Below are 17,112 nucleotides of genomic sequence, written 5' to 3' on the forward strand. Positions count from 1 at the left end.
AGAAGGCTGAAAGTAGCAAAGCAAAACAACACGTCTCACTATAATACAACAGTCAGCTAGCCGACACACTGACTGCAGCTACAACAACCACCACACAAAACACCCTTATTCCGGGAGGTAAGGCGCAATAACGGGACACTCTCTACGAACGGCACGATTTAAACGTTTCCCCTTGCCGTCGTCCCCCAGAATCGTTTATTCGGGACATTATCCTCCACAGCTTTTTTTTAGCTTCCCAATGCTAACACCTTTTTTTAATATGAAGGAAGAAATCACAGCTAGCATCACAGTTTTAGCTGTGCTACTAGTATAAGTGGGACGACTTCCTGTCCATGTCGTGTGGCTAAAGGGTTAGCTAAACGGCGTTGTGTTCAACATTATGTCCGTTTTTTTGGTCCCTTAATTCTTCCAGGAGCAGGACATCTTTTATTTGCATGATGTGACGTGTCTTTTGTTGAAATGACCAAAAGTGAACTTAATTCGTTTATAAGTTGGCATGATGGAACTATATAATCTTGTCCCGCCCTGGGGGCATTCATGATGATGACACGATTTAGGTGAACATTTTGGCGAAAAATGGAACAATTCGGCGAATATATATATATATATAGCAGAACTATAAAAGTTCACAATGAACGCGTCGCAGGCAGCGCGCGCGTGAGCTCACAGATGGCGGCTGTTTGATAATCGATACGAGGAAGTCTTGTTGTCAAAACGTGGCTTATCGTGGCCTGTGGCTGATCTATTGTGTGACCGGCTGTACTAGAGGCAAGATACAGAAGACACGTGTGTGTCTAATGCCTTGCCTTGTATTAAATAAAGCAAACTATCTAATCTATCTAAAGGTTGTTATTTATTAGCTGACCTACGTGAGAAAATTAAGCCACGTGTACCGTATGTCTAGAAAGAAACTACACTTATCTGAATGTCCATAGCTGAAGGTAATGAATGATAGGCAGATTAACTGAGACACATTTGCATAGTACAGTTAGATCTGTACTATGCAAATCTGCATAGTACATAGCAGATCTGGCAAGCTTGTTAGAGCTTTTTACTTTAGACATTACATGATCATAAAGTATTCATTTTTCAGTACTGAATTATTCAGTGCTTTATTTTTTTCCTCCTTGAAATAAGTTGAATGAATGAATGAATCCAAGTGGCTTACAGTTTTTTTCCCCTTAAGTTTCAGTTTTACTTGAAGTGAAAGTTAACTCCCACTAGCCTCCCACATTTAATTTAGAAGCGGTGTCATTCCTTATGAAATCCAAATGGCTTTTTCAGAGGGGGTAACTTGTGATCGGTTTGCTTGTTTTTTTGTTTTCAGATCAAAAGAAGAAAGAATCACCTCCTAATGTGACTGGACTGCGAAGAAAGCTTTTTTTTCTGTGTCTTGTTTGCGCGCCTGTCCTGGATGTGTCTCTGGACATTGTGGATAATATGACACCTACCTTCAGCCAATCCAGGCTCTTGTTCTCGTCTCACCAGACTTTGGGGGAAATGTTGACCGAGCATGTTCTATGCAGGCTCTAACAGGCGCCTTCAACCTCCAATGACACTCAACTCTCACAGAAGTAAATCAAGAGGCTAAGAGCGGGGTGGAAAAAAATGGAAAAAGAACCCGCCGCCGAGAAGGAGATGGACAGCATTGTAGATAACGAGGACGAGGCGGGCTCCCCGGCCGGCGACCCGGCGGTCACCGGTGGTTCCGGTTCCGCTCGGACGGCCGAGCCCGGTTGCTGTGAAGCCAGAGGGGCCGAGGAGGGACGCGAAGGACCAACTGAAGAGGTCTCGACGGAAGGTCTGCCATCTGACCCTCAGGACGCGGCCGCTAGCCCACTAGCCTCAGGAGACGGAGAAACGGAGAGCTGCTGGGGGGGAGGTCCCAGCGAGGACGCCGCGGGAGAAGAAGAGGTTTCCGCCGAACGGATCGTCTCGGACGAGCGAGCCTCGTCCGAGCCGGGCTGTAGGAAGACGGCGGAGACGACGATGGACGACGAAGAGGAGGAGGAGGAGGAGGAAGACGGACAAGGAGGTGAAAGCCTAAACACGACGGCGGACGCGGACGGGGGGGAGTCGTCCGGTGGCTGGAGGAACCCGCCGGGAGGTGGCGCTCCCGGCGGTACTGGGAAGAGGTGCCGGTCCAGGAACAGCGGTTCGGAGCAGAGCCACCCGTCCTACACCGCCGCCTACAACGCCGCCGCCTTCGCCTCCTCCTCCTCCTCGCCTCCTCCTCCTCCTCCTCCTCCCTCCTCCGTCCAGAAGGGCGGCCTGTCGTCCGGCGCCGCCCTGAGCGGCGGCAGCAGCCGCCACAAGCAGACCCGGAGACGCAACAACAACCAGCACCACCAGCAGGGGCGGGGGGGCCGCCGGCGCACGGGCGGCCAGTTCGCGGGCGCCCTGCGCGACATCCTGTCGGACTCGCTGAGCACCTGGTGCATGTCCTGCGTCCACATGGTCATCGAGCTCATCGTCACGCTGACGCACAACTGTGGCGTGGGCGTGGAGGCCGGCGGCGTGGCTGCCTACGGCCTGGCGCTGCGGCTGCTCGCCCGGGTCACGGACGTGCCCGGCATGAGGGCGGACGCCCGGCGGGTCCTGGAGTGGACGCGCGTGCGCGGCGCGGGCGTGCTCTCCGTGGTCCTGACCACGCTCTGGTGGGCCAAGCGGGCGTTCATGGCGTGCTGCGGCATGTTCTTCGTCATCGCCATCCTGGGGTACCTGGGGGGCAAGCGCCTGTTCGTCAAGCTGGGCGGGGAGCGGGGCCAGCGGTGGTGGGGCGCCCTGCGGGACTCGCGGTTCTGGGGCGCGGCGGGCTCCCGGCTCGCCAGAGTCATAAACTGGTTCCGGAGAGCGCCGCGTCCGTCCAACGGCGGCGGCCCGGAGTCGCCCGGCAGGACGCCGCCGGGCCCGGGCCCGGGGGGGAGGTACCAGCCGGACCAGGAGCTGGAGAGACTGCTGGCCATGGCTCAGGTTCCGGAGGAGGATCTGGACCCCTTCGCCGTGCTCGGCGTGGAGGTTCACGCTACTGAAACGGAGCTGAAACGGGCTTACAGACAGCTGGCTGTCCAGGTTTGTAATGTATGTACTGTACTGTGCTGTACCGTACCCTGTGTTTCTATGTCGGTGGATCGCAAACATTTTCATGTCAAGGACCCCCAAATAAATATATATGTAATGTGGCCGCCGACCCCCATCTGAAAATATGTTGTTCCAGTTTTTCTTAGATCTGATCATATACATTAGGGATATTGTGGGGATGACTTGGCCCTTTTCATGAACACAATATTTAATACAATACGTTTTTGGTAAATGATTATCAAAGGCTTCGAGGAGGTGGCACTATTTTAAACATTTTAAAATGACATGAAGCCAACCAAAGTGCTATACTACTACAACACAGCAAGAGAACAACAATGACACAGCAAAAATATACAAACAAATACATGCAGCAATTGAATACGATGTTAAATATGCACAGCAGAAAACTGTGTTGAGGTAGCCTGGACACTACACTCAATCGGCAGAACATATTTCTGTAAATGGCCGTGGTTAGCGCTTCAGGGGGCCAGATGTAGCTGTGCTCAAACCAGAGAAAATAAATAAGTTCTTCAGTTCAATGATTTAAAAATGGACGACTTAAGCGGCAGGCTATCCCAGAGCCCCGGTGCAGCCGCAGGCAGCAAAGGCTTGATTTCCTCTGGTCTCTAGTTTTTAGTCGGTCCTTTTGAATGAAACTCCATTTACTTTTAGCCATATTTTAGTCATCTGAAATGTTTTAGTCTAGTTTTAGTTGATTAGTAGTCGACTAAAATTGTATTTTGGCCGGCCGTGAGTCCATCAAATGAATGCCTGATTTATTATATGCCTGATCCCGGCTGTGTGCCGAAAATAGCAGATCGGTTTGTACATCTGTTTATTTTGGGAGAGTGAGACCTGCCCACGACACAACCAAACATACAAGGACTTGTCTTTAGTTCTACTAATTCCACTAGTCCCTTAACATTTTAGCCTAGTTTTAGATTGGTTCAAGGTTTCTTTATTTTGTCTCCCAAGAGAGAAATTTGTCTTGGACCCGCCCTGCTCCATACAGATACAATACAATACAATACACAATACAAGACAACAAAGGCACACAGTGACCCGTACAACATTAGAAAAAACACACCCAACATACCTAGTGCAGAAGAGGAATTAAGTACATCACCAACATGACCTTTTAGTCATATTTTAGTCATCTGAAATGTTTTAGTCTAGTTTTAGTTGACTAAAATCTCCAGTTGATTTAAGTAGTCGACTAAAATTGTATTTTGGCCGGCCGTGAGTGAGGCCATCGAATGCCTGATTTATATGCCTGATCCCGGCGGCTGTGCTGAAAATAGCAGATTGGTTGTACATCCGTTTATTTTGGGAGAGTAAGACCTGCACATGACACAACCAAACATAAAAGGACTTGTCTTAGTTCTACTGCGTCTCTTCTCCACTAGTCCCTTAAACATTTTAGCCTAGTTTTAGATTTGTTGACCGAAATTGTCAGTATTTTTTGTCAATGTTGTAGTCACCATATGATTGTTTATTTATTTTCGTGTCACGCACACCGTGTGCCCAACCCTCATGGGTTTATAAGACACCATTTCACAGTTGCAATTACAGCATGTATCACATTACATAATTTATGCATGTTTACAACTTTACATTACATAATTATATTACACCTCAGATGTATACAGAGTACTCCGTCTTCTTTCCCAAGCTTGACATTAAATCTGCTACAACGAAAGTCCCTTTGGCAAACATATCTCCATTTTTACATAGTCATTTAAATCTAGGAAATCCCCACATATAGAAGACATCTTATTAACCAGAAGATCCCTTATGTCATCGTATTTAGAGCAGTAAAACATTTTCAATTTCATCTAGATCACAGAACAGACAATATCTCTCATCTTCAGGGGTGGCATTAAACCTGCCAGTCTCCAGTGCTAATATAGTTTAGTTCGTTTTTATTTGGTCAGTGAAAAAGGGCAGTTGACAAACATTTTTTCCTCATAGTTTTAGTAGACGAAATGAACACTCATCTCATATAACCTACTGAGACCTGAGACCAGATTCTACTAAATGTCTTCTAAATCATGTTTCTATATCGGTTTGTTCTCATACTATTTCACCCCCAGAATGATCTGTATTTGAAACATCTGAAAATATGTTGTTCCAGTGAGTCAGCGACCCCCCCCCCCCCCACACCGCCCACCCCCACAGAAGCAAATATTTGAGTTAAAAACATTTGCTGTGAAATAATATATATTTATTATTTAACCCCTTTTGGTGTTATAGCATCATGTTATGCTTTAGCTATTGAAAAATAGCAGATCTACAAGCTCATAGCGCGCCACCGAGTGGCGCGCTACGAGCTTGTAGGTCTGCTTTTTTGTTTTTAAATCGAAGAACGACTGACATACAAACATAGCTTTTTCAGAAAACTGTCAGGATGTAGAAGACATTTTCAGAATCTGATCTCAGGTCAAAATGGGTTAAAAGCATTTGCTGTGAAAGAATATATATTTAAACATTTGCACACATTTTCACTATTCTCTTTTTTTTTTACAGATCATCATCATCATCATAACCTTTATTTAAACTCGGAGTACAATTGAGGGGCAAGCCCTCATTTTCAATGTAGCCGAAATACAAAGCACAAAATACAAACTCAACAACATACACTCTACAATACAGCAATATCAAAATATGAATTGTAAAACAGAAAGTGTCCAAAGCTAGAATAAATATAATAAATAGATGAGACTCAATTAAAACAGTTACATTGATGAGTAAAAGTGTTAGAAATAATTTCCCTGAATTGACCTATAGGGAAGGCAGTGATCTGATTTTTATGGATTTTTGGAGTTTGTTCCAATCGAAAGGAGCATTGACAGAAAAAGCTGCTTCACAGATCACAGGCTTGAGCTTGTAGATCTGCTAGTCGGCGGTTTAAACGCTAAGGTGACACAGATGGCGTTCCAGGTCTTATGGGATAATGATATTGATATTGCCTTGAATCACCTCACCTGTGTGTTCTGTCCTTTCCTTCTTAGGTTCACCCAGACAAGAATAAACACCCGCGTGCAGGCGAGGCGTTCAAGGTGCTGAGAGCTGCGTGGGATATCGTCAGTAACCCCGAAACGAGGAGAGAGTATGAACTGTGAGTATTATTAACCACTTATATACCTTTATATCGACCAGCATAACACCCAGCCCAGGGCTCTGTACTTGGCCCTAACCCTTTGTTCTTTCTCTACACCAAATCTCTCTGAAAATAACCAATCTACCAAGCTCGCAACGCAACATGTCTCATTGCGAGATTGTACTGCTTTGATATGTACCATTTGATGTTGTCAAATGTTTGTCAATTTGTACGGCAGTGGTTTTCAACCAGTGGTCCTTGAGGGGGTCCCCAGCTAAATGATGGAGAGTTGGTAACCAAACGGACCCTTATAGATCTTTAACTCTTGAAAGTGTAAAATGAAAACCCTTCTTACGGTCCATTTGGTTTCACTTTACGCTCTCAAGAGTTTCAGTCTACACAAGTCTACACAATTAGCATCTAAAATAATCATAATTTTGATCAACGTTTGCCTGTTATCTCTCCTATGGTAACAACATAAATACAGCATGGAATTGTGGACAAAATCCTATCCTCCAACAACAATAATCAATATGTTCTTTAGTTTTGGGTCTGAGAGGCTAAGGGTCCGATTCATACTCCTATTTTACCGCTGTTTCGGCGCTGTAGTGCCCAAATGATTTCTGCTCGTCAGACATTTTCAGTAGCACCGAAGAGGCGACTTTAGGACGGTACCCGGCCCGCCCCCCGAATCTCAAATGACGTCACATTGTAGGCTCTACAGAGCCAAATGACGTCACATTGTAGGCTCTACAGAGCCAAATGACGTCGCATTGTAGGCTCTACAGAGCCAAATGACGTCACATTGTAGGCTCTACAGAGCCAAATGACGTCACATTGTAGGCTCTACAGAGCCAAATGACGTCACATTGTAGGCTCTACAGAGCCAAATGACGTCACATTGTAGGCTCTACAGAGCCAAATGACGTCACATTGTAGGCTCTACAGCGCCAAATGACGTCACATTGTAGGCTCTACAGCGCCGAACCGACTTTTATTCAGCTCTAAAATAGGAGTATGAATCGGCCCTTAATCTCATCCAATGGTGGTCCCGTGGCTCAAATGCTGAATACATAACGGGCCTTGATATGAAAAACGTTTGAAAACTTGTATTCATGTTGCTGATCAGATCATTATGCTACTTGGCATAATGTCATTCAGTCATCATGGCACAGTCACTGAAAGGTTTGCCTTTATAATGTCTTCCAGTCATCAAGGCATCATTTGGCGACTGTGGCTCAGGAGGTAGAGCAGGTCGTCCAATGATCCACGGGTCGGCGGTTCGAATCCCGGCTCCTCCTCCTCCTGTCTACATGTTGAAGTGTCCTTGGGCAAAGACACTGAACCCCAAATTGCTCCCGATGTGCTGGTTGGTGCCTTGCATGGCTTCCACCGCAATCGGTGTATGAATGTGTGTGTGTGTGTGAATGGGTGAATGTAATGCACTATCTATGTAAAGCGCCTTGGATAAAGGCTGCTATATAAATGCACCATTTACCATTTAGTCACTGAAAGGTTTTTATCCTCGCTCTACAGGAAGCGCATGGCCGCAACGGAGCTCTCCAAGTCCATGAACGAGTTCCTCACCAAGCTACAGGACGACCTGAAGGAAGCCATGAACACCATGATGTGTACCAAGTGTGAGGGAAAGCACAAGTATGTATGAACACCATGATGTGTATATGTATGAACACCATGATGTGTACCAAGTGTGAGGGCAAGCACAAGTATGTACTATGAACACCATGATGTGTACCAAGTGTGAGGGCAAGCACAAGTATGTCACTATTATCACGATTCCTTTTCATGTTATTTTGTTTTACTGCCAGGAATGGTTTAATCCAGGTTACTGTCGCTGCGATCTACGACATACCCTCCTTTTGTTTTATGTGTTTAATCCGCCGTATCGTAATAAATAAAAAGAAACTCCGTCTTCGCCGCGGAGATAGAGACTAGATGCTTTCGTTTTGATGACGAAACCGGAAATCGTCACATGCTGTGGGGCTGCTAGGGCTTCTGGGAAATTGAGGCCAATGCAAATGAATGGGGTACAACGCCTCATGGAGACGGGTCTTGTGTGCGTCTTCCGGGTGCACCAAGATGGCGGGTGGTACGATCGGATCATAACAAACCGAGAAACCTTTTTTCGCTGGATTTTCGCGGATTTAAAGCCCAAATAATTCAGCGTATGCTCTAAAGGTAATACAACAATCTCGGCAGTGAAGGGGGGTTGATTAAAATGCGGGGTTACGCGTTTAAAACAGTCAAACTGTTAAAGTTAGACCAATTGGAACAAAATAATTTAATAGTACTTTTTTTTTTATAGCTGATCTACAAGCTTAACAACGGCACTAAAAGCTTTCTAGGGTTAAGTTGCACGGGGGAATTGAATTGGTTAACGGTTAAAGCATGAGCTTTCCTCCTATTTATTTTACAGAACACAGCAGGAACTGTGCGGATGGAGAGAAGGGGAGTGGGATTGTTGAAACAAACACGCATGACTATTTTTGGATCATCGGAGTGCTGAAAATACTCGGGCTCGCTTAATATCGGATTTGTTGTACATCACGCCTCTCACATCACACCTGTCGCATCACACCTGTCGCACGGCGTGACAGGCACAAGTGTCTGACGCAGCAACAACAACTGTGACATCGGTGTGTCACCACTAGCTTCCGTTGAATTAAGCAATATTACACGAGAGAGAGGGAGGGTGTGGTTTAACGTGATTATCGCCACGACAGATGATGCGGTCAGGAACGAGACGTAGTCGAGTTCCGCAAGCATCACTGAAGTGTAATACTGGAGTGTAAACCTCAAGTGTAATATTGCAATTATACAACAGTTACCCTTAAAACTAAGAAAATCGCTGAAAAAACATACATTCTTTTAATGACAGATGTAGTCACTATACGACCACAAATGTCCCAAGACATGTTGCTGACCACCGATCTGTCTTGCAGGAGGTTCGAGATGAACCGTGAGCCCACGGAGGCTCGGTTCTGTGCCGAGTGCAACCGCTGCCACAGCGCCGAGGAGGGAGATCTGTGGGCCGAGTCCAGCATGTTGGGCCTACGGATCACATACTTTGCCTTTATGGACGGAAAGGTCTATGACATCACAGGTATGATATTATGGACGGAAAGGTCTATGACATCACAGGTATGATATTATGGACGGAAAGGTCTATGACATCACAGGTATGATATTATGGACGGAAAGGTCTATGACATCACAGGTATGATATTATGGATGGAAAGGTCTATGACATCACAGGTATGGTATTATGGATGGAAAGGTCTATGACATCACAGGTGAAAACATGGTTTTTCCTTTAAATGTATTTCCCGCTATACGCATGTTCCTTCCTCCTTCAGAAAATAATATCCAATCTGTCGGTCATCCTAATGGTGACGATTTTGAACCTAAAAATCCCTTTGTTCTGAATCTGATGTGAAGGGTGGACCCCCAGGAGTCCTTGAGAGGGCTCCAGGGAGTCCCCAGCTAAATCAATGATAGTTCGGAAACAAATGGAACCTTAAAGGAGAATTCCATACTAGAAGGCTTTCTTACCTTTTATTTGTAGTAGTTACGTCCCCACCAAAGAGGTCCGGGTGTTATTTTGTGTAAAAGTGCATTATTGGCTATTTCCATCAAAATAAGTAGTAAAGTGTGCCGCTTGGAATACTATTTACATTATGAAGAGAGGATATAAAAAAAGTGAGTGATGGAAATAAGCGAATTAGCACAACACCCCATGCCCCATTCAAGGGGAAATAGCTAATAATGCGCTTTTGCACAAAACAACACCTGGACCTCTTTGGTGGGGACGTAACAACTACAAATAAAGGTAAGAAAGCCTTCTAGCATGGAATTCTCCTTTAAGGGTCTGTAACTCAGAGTGTACATTCTCAGTTAAATGAGCGCTGAGGATCTTACAGTGTAAGGAAGTATAAAAGGAATTGTTCCAAATGCATATTAAACCGGCGGTCCTTGAAATGAAAATGTAATGTCTGTATTTTAAGGTAGGATAGAGCTACACCAGGTCCATTAGATGGTTGTATATTAGCCCATTCTGTACGGGAACCCGTTTTGGTGTTGGCATCATGTTATGCTTTAGCTATTGAAAAATAGCAGATCTACAAGCTCGTAGCGCGCCACCGAGTGGCGCGCTACGAACTTGTAGGTCTGCTATTTTTTTGAAAAATCGAAGAGCGACTGATCTCAGGTCAGAATGGGTTCATCAGACCGGTGTGTGTCCGGCGAGTGGAAACCTCGTATATGAATCTGATCTCAGGTCAGAATGGGTTAAGGTAGGATAGAGATACACCAGGTCCATTAGATGGTTGTATATTAAGGTAGGATAGAGATACACCAGGTCCATTAGATGGTTGTATATTAAGGTAGGATAGAGATACACCAGGTCCATTAGATGGTTGTGTATTAGGCAGCGGTTGGCGTAAGGCAGAAGGGGGACGTGGGAGGAGGATGTTGTGCGAGGCCTCAGGGCGTCTAGTTAGACAGACAAAGGAGGTCATTTGTCTCTCTGGCAGCAAAGCGTTCTGACACGCTCTCTCTCTCTCTCTCTCTCTCTCTCTCTCTCTCTCTCTCTCTCTCTCTCTCTCTCTCTCTCTCTCTCTCGCTGTGCTCTCGTGTTTCAGAATGGGCCGGTTGCCAAAGAATAGGTATCTCTCCAGACACGCACCGAGTGCCGTATCACATCTCCTTCGGTTCAAAGAACAACAGCAGCTCCTCCACGAGGCAGAGGTGAGTGTCCTGGAAGGACGTTGTTATTTAGGGTTCAAAGAACAACAGCAGCTCCTCCACGAGGCAGAGGTGAGTGTCCTGGAAGGAACCGTTGTTATTTAGGGTTCAAAGAACAACAGCAGCTCCTCCACGAGGCAGAGGTGAGTGTCCTGGAAGGAACCGTTGTTATTTAGGGTTCAAAGAACAACAGCAGCTCCTCCACGAGGCAGAGGTGAGTGTCCTGGAAGACTGTTGTTATTTAGGGTTCAAAGAACAACAGCAGCTCCTCCACGAGACAGAGGTGAGTGTCCTGGAAGGAACCGTTGTTATTTAGGGTTCAAAGAACAACAGCAGCTCCTCCACGAGGCAGAGGTGAGTGTCCTGGAAGACTGTTGTTATTTAGGGTTCAAAGAACAACAGCAGCTCCTCCACGAGGCAGAGGTGAGTGTCCTGGAAGACTGTTGTTATTTAGGGTTCAAAGAACAACAGCAGCTCCTCCACGAGGCAGAGGTGAGTGTCCTGGAAGGAACCGTTGTTATTTAGGGTTCAAAGAACAACAGCAGCTCCTCCACGAGGCAGAGGTGAGTGTCCTGGAAGGAACCGTTGTTATTTAGGGTTCAAAGAACAACAGCAGCTCCTCCACGAGGCAGAGGTGAGTGTCCTGGAAGGAACCGTTGTTATTTAGGGTTCAAAGAACAACAGCAGCTCCTCCACGAGGCAGAGGTGAGTGTCCTGGAAGACTGTTGTTATTTAGGGTTCAAAGAACAACAACAGCAGCTCCTCCACGAGGCAGAGGTGAGTGTCCTGGAAGACTGTTGTTATTTAGGGTTCAAAGAACAACAACAGCAGCTCCTCCACGAGGCAGAGGTGAGTGTCCTGGAAGGACGTTGTTATTTAGGGTTCAAAGAACAACAACAGCTCCTCCACGAGGCAGAGGTGAGTGTCCTGGAAGGACGTTGTTATTTAGGGTTCAAAGAACAACAACAGCAGCTCCTCCACGAGGCAGAGGTGAGTGTCCTGGAAGGACGTTGTTATTTAGGGTTCAAAGAACAACAGCAGCTCCTCCACGAGGCAGAGGTGAGTGTCCTGGAAGGACGTTGTTATTTAGGGTTCAAAGAACAACAACAGCTCCTCCACGAGGCAGAGGTGAGTGTCCTGGAAGGACGTTGTTATTTAGGGTTCAAAGAACAGCAGCAGCTCCTCCACGAGGCAGAGGTGAGTGTCCTGGAAGTCAGTCAGAGCCACAGGCCGTTATTGTTTAGGGTTGGGATCCGGAAACCGGATCCAAACATTGACGCAGAGATTAAAACAGGGTGCATTTTGCATTCCAAAACGCAGTTTATAGTTAAGGGACGCAATAAAACAACGACCTCTGCATCCACGGGATGCACTACTGTACTACTGTACTGTTTTTTATTCTAGTTTATTTAGCTTGCTTTAGTTATAATGTGGTTATTCTTCTTCTGTTTTCTACGTGAATATAACTGCATTGTAACCATATAAAATGAAATGGGAGTTAAATGCTGCAATTTGTAAAAATGGCAAAAATATGACTCCTAACGTCGTTGAAGTGGGACTCATTTCTAAAAGACCATCCCTTCATCCTGGGACTCATTACATTGAAAACCTGTTTACATCTCTGTTGACGGTTCACATTTGTAACTGTTTCTGGAAAAAAGTTTCATCACAGATAGATAGATAGATAGATAGATTATTTGTGTCACGCACCAAAGGTGCCCAGCCCACATGGACTTCAATATTGCATTGTAGGTGTACAATAAAATGAACATTCTTATATATTTTTTTCCCACACAAACAAAACATTCTGCCTTTTTTCCCCAAGCTTTACATAAGAAATCAGCTAAAACAAAAATGCCTTTCCTAAAACAAAATTCAAGTTTTTCATAATCATCCAACCAGAAAAAGTTAACACAAATACTTAGTTACTTAAAATAATAAGTGTCTTAATTCATTAAAACAAAAAGAATATTTAATTTTAAATTTCTTCCAAATCACACACTAAACACATTCTGTCACACTGTCAGAGCTTCGTGTCTGCTATACAATTACAATGGCAGTGGTTCTCAAACTAACTCTTGAGAGTGTACAAATGGAACCAAATGGACCCGCACGGGACGGCTTTTCTTTTGAAGAAAAGGTCATCAGGCTTTGTTATTTTTTCTTATTTTTCTTTTGCTTACGTTAAATGCTCTAAATCAAATCTGTTTTGTTGTCGTAACATATTTAATCTTGAACATTTGTCAAACGTCAATATTAGATGCTGATGGTGTATTAACTCCCTTTAATATCAGGATTAATAATAATAATAAAACTTTATTTGTATAGCACCTTTCATGACATGAAATGCAGCTCAAAGTGCTTTACAGAGAAATGGAGGATAAAAGAAAAGAAAAGCAAGGCATAAACATTAGAAAAACAAGCAGTAATGCAATACAGTGAGGACATGAATAACAAAAAATAAAAGATCAATTAAAAGCAATGTTGTAGAAGTGGGTCTTGAGCTGAGCTTTAAAAATGTCTCCAGAGGCTGCCTGTCGAAGGTACAGTGGGAGCTTGTTCCATGCCGACGGCCCGTAGAAGCAAAAAGCTGCTTCCCCGTATTTTTTAGTTGCCATTTATTTAGGCAAAGCGAGCAGGCCAGCAGTGGAAGACCTTTAGGGGGCGGTTTGGGGCATCTTTAGGCAGGCAGTCATGTAGGTAGGAAGGTGCGAGACCATTGAGCGCTTTATACACAAGTAAAAGGATTGCCATCAGACCCAAAATTCTGGCATGCGTCAGACAAAAGAGACATGATATGATTGTACAGTATGCGAGTGCTATGCTGTGGTACAGTGTGCTCATAACACGGATTGACACCTGCATTTAAATGTCGTTTTATTCAGGCAACGGTTGGTAAAAAAAGGGAGAATATCAGACTTTGTATCCTAGTCTTATGTCTTTTTCTTTTCCAGGACGACGTCTGAAAACGGTCCCGGTCCGAGCAACCCCGCGGACCTCCAGGACTTCTTCAACCGGATCTTTCAGGGCGGGCCCGTCAACGACATGACCGCCAACGGGGGCTTCTTCCCCTCTGGGGGCCCATCTCACCCTCCTGGGGCTGGGGGGTCCGGTGGGTCCGGGGCCGGTGGGGGGGTGCCGCCACCGTTCTCCCCTCCCCCGTCTCAGACAGGTTTCTTCATGCCGGGGGCGGGGCAGCAGCGGGAGCGTCCGGAGCCCGGTGGCGAGACCTCCACCTCGTCGTCGTCCTGGACGGAAAGCGCCGGAAAGCCGCCGCCTCGGAGGAAAAAGAAGGTCCGTAAGCCGTTTCAGAGGTGAACACAAAACCTTAAACCTGTTGATGTTCTTGATGTTTATTATATCACCATAGCAACAGCAGGGAACGAACCCCTCCCGGAAACGAATAAATAAATGGCCCATGTTTGTGTCTCTCGCTCGCCTGTCCCGCGGGGCGGCGTGCCAAGAGCTGCCCCCCCCTGCCCCCCCTCCCCCCCCTTCATGAGAGGGGGTAGAACTCGGGGGTAGATTGACGCGGTGCAGAGGGCTGCCATTCAGACAGCCAACAGCAGAGGGCGTCAGAGAGCCTGCTATAGGATCATGAAGAGGAATAATAACTTGCCCCCCAATTGAAGTATTTGCTGGAAGGGGTTAATAGAAGATGGCAGTGATGGTGCTTCCCCCTCCCCCCCCCCCCCCCCCCCCCTCCACTCATTTCTCTTTGGTTCTGTTGGTCTTTCAGAAGACCGTAGCCTTGGTATTGAAACTGTTCTGCAAATGAAAACAACTTTTTTTCTTAATTTTCCTGCCAAATCCTGCATTGCATGCATGATTTATTGATTCACTTGCAAATTTTAAAAACCTTTTTTTGGTTTCTCTAAAACTTGCGCTATTGTTTTTCTTTTTTTTGGGATAGGGTCGTTTTTTCCCCGTTTATGGTCGTGTTTCCCGGGTTAATTAATACAGTCGGTGCAAAAGAAATTGTTGGGAGATTTTTCAAAAGGCCGATTTTTGGAATGTTTTCTTGGATTAATTAATTTGACCGTGATGATGATCGTCATAAACGTTGGAAATGGGTTGATCCGTGCAGTTTTAACTGCTTCAGCATTACCTTTGATGTGTGCACTAGTGACCTGTGTGCACTAGTGACCTGTGTGCACTAGTGACCTGTGTGCACTAGTGATCTGTGTGCACAAGTGATCTGTGTGCACTAGTGACCCGTGTGCACTAGTGACCTGTGTGCACTAGTGACCTGTGTGCACTAGTGACGTGTGTGTGGGCCTACTGTTAACGTGAGTTTAACCCTGACCTGAGATCAGATTCTAAAAAATGTCTTTGAAAATGACAGTTTTCTGAAAAAGCTATGTTTATGTCAGTCGTTCTTCGAGTAAAAAAAATAAATAGCAGACCTACAAGCTCATATTATGAGCTTGTAGATCTGCTATTTTTCAATAGCTAAAGCATGACATGATGCTATTAACACCAAAAGGGGTTCCCGCCCCAAAATGGGTTTTAAGGAACGAATCTGAACCTGCAAGTCATGAGATTTCTGACGCAAATCTACAAATACGGAAAGGAATATTGCCCCCCTCCCTCCCTCCCACGTTTATTTAAATACATTGATAATTGTTAAAGTGATTTTTGCGTTGCTTTAGATTTAGAGACAAAGAAAAAGAAAGTGGAACTTCTTCTCAAGACGGCGACAACATGGCGTGCTAAGTTAACCCATTCTGACCTGAGATCAGATTCATACGAGGTTTCCACTGGACACACACACTGGTCTGATGAACCCATTCTGACCTGAGATCAGATTCATACGAGGTTTCCACTGGACACACACTGGTCTGATTAACCCATTCTGACCTGAGATCAGATTCTAAAAAATGTCAGTCATTCTTCGATTTTTCAAAAATAGCAGACCTACAAGCTCGTAGCGCGCCACTCGGTGGCGCGCTACGAGCTTGTAGATCTGCTGTTTTTCAATAGCTAAAGCATGACATGATGCTAACACCAAAAGGGGTTCCCGTTCAGAATGGGTTAAATTGTTGACATTAGCCAACATGCTAAAAATTGCTTTTTATTTTTATTTTTTCAGAACGGAAGCAAAATTACTACCGTAGTCAAAACCACTTTTGCTTTGTTTGGCTGATTTATATAATTTAATTTGGTGGTTTATGTTACTTTTAACAAAGTTAGTATCAAAAGGTTGATTTTCAGTCTCTTACAGATTGTAGTTCTGAATATGAACAGAATTGTCTTTCCTTCTGAACAGGAATTGATCCTTAAATCATCAAGTTGTCACGTTTTAATATAATTTGAGAAGAGGATCGACTCCCATTAGGCAGAAATGTGAGAATCTAATAACTGTGCTGTTTGGGCAAACATGGTACAATAATTAATTATTTTCATAATGTAGGGTACATTTTCCCATTCAATGTGCAAAAACAGAATTCCACCCGTATGTGATCCATATGACATAATACTGTATGATTCTTCATGCATTTCCCCCGCTGTACTCTTTAAAAAAACATAAAATAAGCTCTTTGGTAAGGTTTCATACTTCATAGGTTTAACCCATTCTGACCTGAGATCAGATTCTAAAAATGTTCTTCTACATCCTGACAGTTTTCTGAAAAAGGCTATGTTTCTATGTCAGTCGATTTTTCAAAAATAGCAGATCTACAAGCTCGTAGAGCTTGTAGATCTGCTCTTTGGTAAGGTTTCATACTTCATAGGTTTAAAGGGACACCTTGACATTTTTCTTTTCTTTAGATCTTCTTCTTTTTTTTGCCCTCTTGGGCTTCAGGTTACTTTAATTAATTTGTTCCTGGAAATGTTATTAATTATTACATCACAAATCTTTATGTTCAGTTTTAGCTTGAATTGCTTCCCGTTATCTTTAAGTGCCATTTGAGCTGCTAGATATTATGCTAGAACATTAACTTATATATATATATTATACTGTACACATCAGAGACACATCCTGTCAAAATGCACTACAGATATTGTGGGGGAATGATTCTTATTCTTAGCCTCCCGACCGGAGGCTGATTCTACAAATGTGTTCTACATCAGTAAAGGCTTTTCTGAAGAAAAAACAACGTATGTTTCTATGTCAGTGGTTCTCAAAACAACGTATGTTTTCTATGACAGTTGGTTCTCAAGCTCTT

The 17,112-nt window shown here is 44.7% G+C and overlaps 1 protein-coding gene across 2 annotated transcripts; it reads left to right on the forward strand.

Annotated features, from left to right (window-relative positions):
• On the forward strand, positions 1 to 17,043 carry dnajc14 (DnaJ (Hsp40) homolog, subfamily C, member 14). Of its 2 annotated transcripts, none has more exons than XM_080783480.1 (7): positions 1 to 117; positions 1,328 to 3,081; positions 6,093 to 6,199; positions 7,718 to 7,837; positions 9,145 to 9,305; positions 10,843 to 10,948; positions 13,900 to 17,043. In XM_080783480.1, the coding sequence occupies exons 2-7, from the start codon at positions 1,609 to 1,611 to the stop codon at positions 14,261 to 14,263; spliced, it is 2,331 nt and encodes a 776-aa protein (XP_080639606.1). In that variant the 5' UTR covers positions 1 to 117; positions 1,328 to 1,608; the 3' UTR covers positions 14,264 to 17,043. The 2 variants fall into 2 exon arrangements, with proteins under 2 accessions (XP_080639606.1, XP_080639607.1); XM_080783481.1 differs by having other exon boundaries at positions 1,328 to 3,072.
• Positions 17,044 to 17,112: the final 69 nt, after the last annotated feature.

The sequence above is a fragment of the Protomyctophum bolini genome, assembly GCF_963924005.1.
Source record: "Protomyctophum bolini genome assembly, chromosome: 2".
NCBI classification, from domain to species: domain Eukaryota; kingdom Metazoa; phylum Chordata; class Actinopteri; order Myctophiformes; family Myctophidae; genus Protomyctophum; species Protomyctophum bolini.

What these genes read in the sequence shown, in the direction of transcription:
- dnajc14 (XM_080783480.1), top strand. Translation starts at nt 1,609, where the DNA reads ATGGAAAAAGAACCCGCCGCCGAGAAGGAGATGGACAGCATTGTAGAT. An exon ending in TGGCTGTCCAGGTTTGTAAT is followed by an intron (nt 3,082 to 6,092) that starts GTATGTACTGTA and finishes TTTCCTTCTTAG; the next exon opens with GTTCACCCAGACAAGAATAA. An exon ending in AAGTGTGAGGGAAAGCACAA is followed by an intron (nt 7,838 to 9,144) that starts GTATGTATGAAC and finishes TCTGTCTTGCAG; the next exon opens with GAGGTTCGAGATGAACCGTG.